Raw genomic sequence first — 6,000 nt, forward strand, 5'->3', positions numbered from 1 at the left:
TTTTCTTTCCTCTGGTAATATTACTTTTCTTTCATATGTTCCCATAGTTCTTGGCATTTCATCTGGCATGACAGCTACCCTGTATCTAACTGTATCACAGTTAGATAATAGTAACCATCATTTGTAGGTACCTTAGCCACAAAACACTTTTAACTTTAGGCTGGGGGAGTTTCACTTGACCCTGACTGGGTCTGAAGATGAAACTGACAAAGCCAAATCAATAGGGGAAAAGCATAAAAATGTGTTTAATACAAGTTTCTGTGACATGGGAGCCTGCATAAGGAAATGAATACCCAAAAAAACCCAGACCTGACTATTTCCATGCTAGGGTGATGAAGAGTGAACTGTCTTGTAGAAACGTAACAGGTTAAGGAGTAAATGTGGCTTCCTTGATGGCTCAGTGGTAAAGAATCTGCCTGGAGTTTGATCCCTGGGTCAGGAGGATCCCATGGAGGAAGAAATGGCAACCCACTCCAGTGTTCTTGCCTGGGAAATCCCACGGGCAGAGGAGCCTGGTGGGCTACAGTCCATGGGGTCACGAAGAGCTGGACATGACTGAGGGACTAAACAACAACAAAAAGGAGAAAACGTCGGGGTAGCATGTTCTGAACCCCGCATAGCGTACGTTTTCTGTCTTAATCACCATGGCAACCCCGTGGTGGTGTCTGCTGTACTAGCCAAAAGCCTCAGAAACTTGACTCCAAGAGGCTCCTTGCTGGTTTGGGGTCCACAGTTAGTAACAGAACCAGGACTTGCTTAACCCAGGGTGTCTCCTCTTTCAGTTTCATTTCAACTGTGTCAGACTCAATGAAGGTAACTCTTTTTCCCAGAAGACTGTTGGGTTCTACAGATACTCAGTAATATTATTTGCTTGTGTGTCTCGGTGTGCTGCCTAATGTATCAAGATTCTGCGTCATTTTTTATGGACTTGAATCCTGAATGAAAGAGAAGTAAGAAACCAGGAACAGACTCTGAGACATACCATATTCTCACTGTCTGGCAATTTCTGCTTTTATTGCCAGGTACCAAAGATGGGGCTATGAAAATCACCTAAAACCATCAAATCTCAGTTCTCTTTTTTCTCCCCGTGTCCAACAGACTTCCAGCACAAAATAACTGTACAGGCCTCCCCCAACTTGGACAAACGAAAAAGTCTGAACAGCAGCAGCTCCAGCCCACCCAGCAGCCCCACAGTGATCCCCCGACTCCGAGCAATACAGCGTAAGCTTTCTCCCCCTTGGGGTCTTCTGGGTGGGTTTCTGTCACTAGTGAACTTGGATTCAACTTAAGCAGACATATTTTTATAAGTGGTTTCTAAGCATGTGAAATACAGGAGGTATCATAACTATTTGGAAATCAAAATTTTCTTCTTAGTCTAATTTTCTTATTTTCACAGTAAATGATTTTTAGACTCTGCACAATTGGTGATGTTACCAGGCCACAGAGTAGAAACTGAAATAAGATCTCGAGACTTATAAAATTTTGTGAAGCCTGTACCTGTGACGTTTGTATAACCTAATTACATCAGTAGTATACTTGTGGATATTTTGAAAACTGAACAGAATTTGAGGTTACTTCCAGTTGTTGTGTAAAGAAGACAGTATTCTGCTTTTTGGGATTTAGCTCTCATTTGGTGTGTATTGACCAACCTAATGCACATCGCCCCCCACGTTAGGATAATTCGACTTAGGGTTTTTTGACTTTACGATGGTTTTAAAGTGACTCACATTCATTGGAAACCATACTTTGAATTTTGATCTTTTCCTGGGGAGTGATGCGAGGCACCATCCTCTCTCAAGATGCTGGGCTCCCGCTCAGCCCCGCCGTCATGAGGAGAAATAAGCCATATACTCACAGCTACTCGGGTTTTCACTTTCACTAGTGGATTCCGTAAGTTACATGAGATATTTAACTTTATTATAAAATTGGCTTTGCATTACATGATTTTGCTCAACTGTAGACTAGTGTGCCTGTTCTAAGTGGGTTTCCCAGGTGGCTCAGATGGTAAAGAATCTGTCTGCCATGCAGGTGACACGGGTTCATTCCCTGGATCAGAAAGATCTCCTGGAAAAGGAAATGGCTTCCCACTCCAGTATTCTTGCCTGGGAAATCCCATGGACAGAAAAGCCTGGAGGGCTGCAGTCTATGGGGTCATAAAAGAGTTGTATACAACTTGGCAGCTAAACAAACACAGTAACTCTTCTAAGCACGTTGTTTAAAATTAATTAATTTATTTTAATTGGAGGCTAATTAGTTTACAATATCGTAGTGGTTTTTGCCGTACATTGACATGAATCAGCCACGGGGGTACGTCAGCACATTTAAGGTGGGCTGGGCTAAGCCATGTTCGGTAGGTCAGGTGTATTAACTACATTTTCAACTTACAGTGGTTTTGTGCGAGTTTCAGTTAGCCCCAAATTGTATATTTTTACCCCCTGTGTAGATATGTCATAATGTTTTCAGCTGTGTTTTTAGCGCCTCTGGTGTGTGACAGGATTGTTTTCTAAGTGTGTAGTAATAACAGCCACTCTCCCCATGATTCTCAAGCAGCGAGGGGGAGGAGGCAGTTGTGTGTCACACGTGTGTGTCAGCAACAGGTGGAGGTCAACCTCCCCACAAGGGGACGAAATAAGGCAAGATGTGGGAAAACTTGCACATGTTCAGGTTTTAAAAGGTAATTGTAGCCAAACAGTTGTGATGACTTATGAAATAGTGGCTGAAATTACAGTTTCAAAATAGACCTTTGTTCCTTGGGTTCTAAACTTTGATTTGGTTAAAAAATTAAGTACGAAGTTAAATGTTCAATTTGCCTTTTTTTTTCCTCCCAAGTAAAATGAAATCCTGACTATTGCATCATGTTAAATGCATAGATAAAGAAATAATCAGCCCTTCATGACTGCCTCAAATTTATCTTTTACTTTTCTGACTGTTATGATTAGAGACAGACGTTTGCCTTGAGTAGGGTGAAAAAAATAATTTCTTCATTGTTTTCATGTTTCTCAATCATCTATACACTTTGAGTAAGATAGTTTTACAACTGATTTGATTCATCCTAAAACTTAAAAAATTGTAATTGGTTAATGAGTGATGCTCTCTGTTTAGTGACCTCAGATGAAAGCAATAAAACTTGGGGCAGAAACACCGTCTGTCGACAAGAAGAATTTGAAGATATAAAAAGGAACTTCAAGAAAAAGGGTTGTACCTGGGGTCCAAATTCGATTCAAATGAAAGAAAGAACTGATGGCAGAGAAAGGTACACGTGTGACATCTGGTGGTGTTTGAGTGTGCACTGTGGCACGGAGCAGTGCTTTTCTGTTTATTTGTTTTTTAGCAGGGCCTTTTACATGTTGCATTGGCCAGACTTACCTTTTAAAAAGCAATTAGAGTAATACAAAGATACCTGAATATTAAGTTAATTTCTAGGATGGGCTGATCACACTAAATTAATTATTATTTTGGTTAAGCAGTTTAAAATTTTTTTTACAGCTCATGTTAAGGTTTTATTTGCACTTTGTTAGCTCTTTAAAACACAGAATCCAAATGTGTTCTCTTTACTACCTAAAAATCTTGTTAGTGTGTATTTACCAAAAGCTAGTTTGTGTTTCATGTGGTTCTATCATATCAAAATAAACGTTTTTCTCTTGTAGAATAAGACCTCTCTCAGATGGCAACAGTCCTTGGTCAACCATAGTAATAAAAAATCAGAAAACCACGCCATTGGCTTCATTATTTGTGGACCAGCCAGGTAAATGGGTTTCAGGAAATAGACGTAGCATGTGAGTGCTCCGGAAGTGATGTCAGAAAGGTTAGCAGCGTCAGAGTAGCAGTGGGGCTACACTGAGCTCAAAACTTATCTTCTGTCCTGGCAATGTTTGTGGCGGAAAGTAATCATTAGGCTACACATTGTTTATTAGGAATTTGTAACTCCGATTCTTTACCAGAAAAATAGGTATAATTTATTAGATAGATCCAAATTAATTTAGTATAGGAAATAGTAAATGTGAAAATGTAGGCACCCTGACATTCTGCTGAGGTTGTATTCCCACCCCACGACATGATAAAATATTGTCAAGCTAGTTAGCCGTGGAAAACTACTGCTGGAGGGTGTTGCATTGGAATCTCTAATTTAAGTCATCATTGCTTTCGGTATTCAACATTCCCATTCAGCGTTCAGATATTAAAAGATTGAAAAGATACGGTAGTTGTTAACCCTCAATGATGGCTATAACCAGAGAAGACAAAATTTGTCTTTACCCTCAATAACTTAAGACAGCTCTTTGATACTGTGATCAAAGGAAAGGTGCTTTAGCTAAACGTGGTATAAATGCCTTGGATTTATTATCAGTGCTATGTTCAGTTTTGCACACACCTGATCACTCACTGTTCATGTTTAGTTTTCTTCTTCTGTGTTATCACAAGCATGTGGTTTCAACCTAAATATCTCCATAAATACATTCAGGTAAACAGAGGCAGGTCCCCTCTGAATCCTGGATAAGCACTTTCTGACACCAGATTCGTCACTGTGCTGACTCGCTCTTGCCTATAAAGGCAGGGGGTTCTCTCATTATATACTGCAGTGCATCATCAAATGTCATTTGAGGAGTCATGAAGGGCAATCAATAGTCACAAAACTGTTATTTCTACAGTACCCGTTTCATTATTTGTGACTGGATAGTCCTCCTTTCTTTTTTAATGTTTTTATTCTTTCTTAGAATATTTTGATCCTATTCATAACTCCTCCACAGGTCACTTGGAGGAAATAAAAGGATTTATGTGGCTGACCCAGCTGGGTCTCTATGAAGTTAACCCTGTATCCACTGGAAGGGTCAGTGAGCAAAGGGTTCACACCGTCTGTCCGGCCTGAAGCCCCCTCCCACCTCCCATCTGTGTGGCCGGGTGCTTCTGTGAGTCTATGTCTCAGCTCAAGCATTTCCGGAAAGCCTTCCCTGACCACCTCAGCCGAAGTGGTGTCTCACCCCAGCCCTCTACCTCAGTACCCGTTTTTATTTATTTATCACTGGTTTTTTTTTTTTTTTTCTTTTTCATGAGGCAGATTTTTCTTTTATTCTTCAAGAAAGAAAAGCACGCAAAAGCACACAAAGGAAACACAGAAAAATACGGTAAAAGTGCCACAAACCAGAGATTCAAGCCGCCTTTTTTTTTTTTTTTTGCTCCACCATTTTCCCCATAACATTTTTTTTTTTATTGATTTTCAATTGGAGGACAATTGCTTTACAATATTGTGTTGGCTTCTACCATATATCAACATGAATCTGTCAGAGCTATACCTATGTCCCCTCCCTCTTGAACCTCTCCCCCTATTCATCACTCTTATCTAAAATTCTGATTTGTCTACATGGAACCCATAATGTATGTGTTCTTCATCACCCGCAAATTAGAATGTCAGCTCAAAGCCAGAAAGTTTATCTGTCGTGTTCACCACTCTCCTCCCAGTGCCTGGTGCCTGGCAAGCATTCAACGTCTCCCGAATGCCCGAGTGACTCCCAAAAGGACAGTGTGATCTTACGCAGATATTGATCATGTTTACCTTGGTTTCAGGGCTTGCAAATGCCCCTGCTTGCTGGTCCCTCTGCAGGGAGCCTGAGTCCTAGCACCCTGGATGCCCCTTCTGCAGGGTCCTCCTGGACGAACCATTTGCTAAACTGAAAAGGGCTCCATGTGTCATGATGTAGAATATGTATTTACTAGATTTCAGCTTTGTTTTACAGTGTATTTTTCATGGTTTTTGCTGTAAAATGGTCCTAGCGTGTGTGTGTTTATCCTTCTATGTAGGTGCTTGTGAAGAGCCAAAACTTGCCCCTGATGGATTGGAACACAGAAAACCAAAGCAGATAAAATCACCAACTCAGGCCTACATCGATCTACCTCTTTGGAAAGATGGCCAGAGAGAGAACCCGGTGGAACCCGAAAGCCGGGAAGAGGGAACCCCAGTGAGCCCTGCTGCTGACACTCCTCAGGGGACCCCTCCAAACAGTCTGA

At 41.1% G+C, this 6,000-nt stretch overlaps 1 protein-coding gene across 1 annotated transcript in view; it reads left to right on the plus strand.

The window, feature by feature from the left end:
• Positions 1-6,000, plus strand: part of LOC104984188 (mitogen-activated protein kinase kinase kinase MLK4) — a 41,391-nt gene that overhangs the window by 30,231 nt on the left and 5,160 nt on the right. Inside the window, exons 5-8 of the mRNA XM_010833834.1 lie at positions 1,099-1,221; positions 3,103-3,253; positions 3,648-3,745; positions 5,794-5,994. Coding sequence (XP_010832136.1) covers positions 1,099-1,221; positions 3,103-3,253; positions 3,648-3,745; positions 5,794-5,994 — 573 coding nt within the window. The remainder of the gene's footprint in view (positions 1-1,098; positions 1,222-3,102; positions 3,254-3,647; positions 3,746-5,793; positions 5,995-6,000) is intronic.

Source organism: Bison bison, unplaced genomic scaffold, assembly GCF_000754665.1.
Source record: "Bison bison bison isolate TAMUID 2011002044 unplaced genomic scaffold, Bison_UMD1.0 scf7180017863937, whole genome shotgun sequence".
Classification (NCBI taxonomy): domain Eukaryota; kingdom Metazoa; phylum Chordata; class Mammalia; order Artiodactyla; family Bovidae; genus Bison; species Bison bison.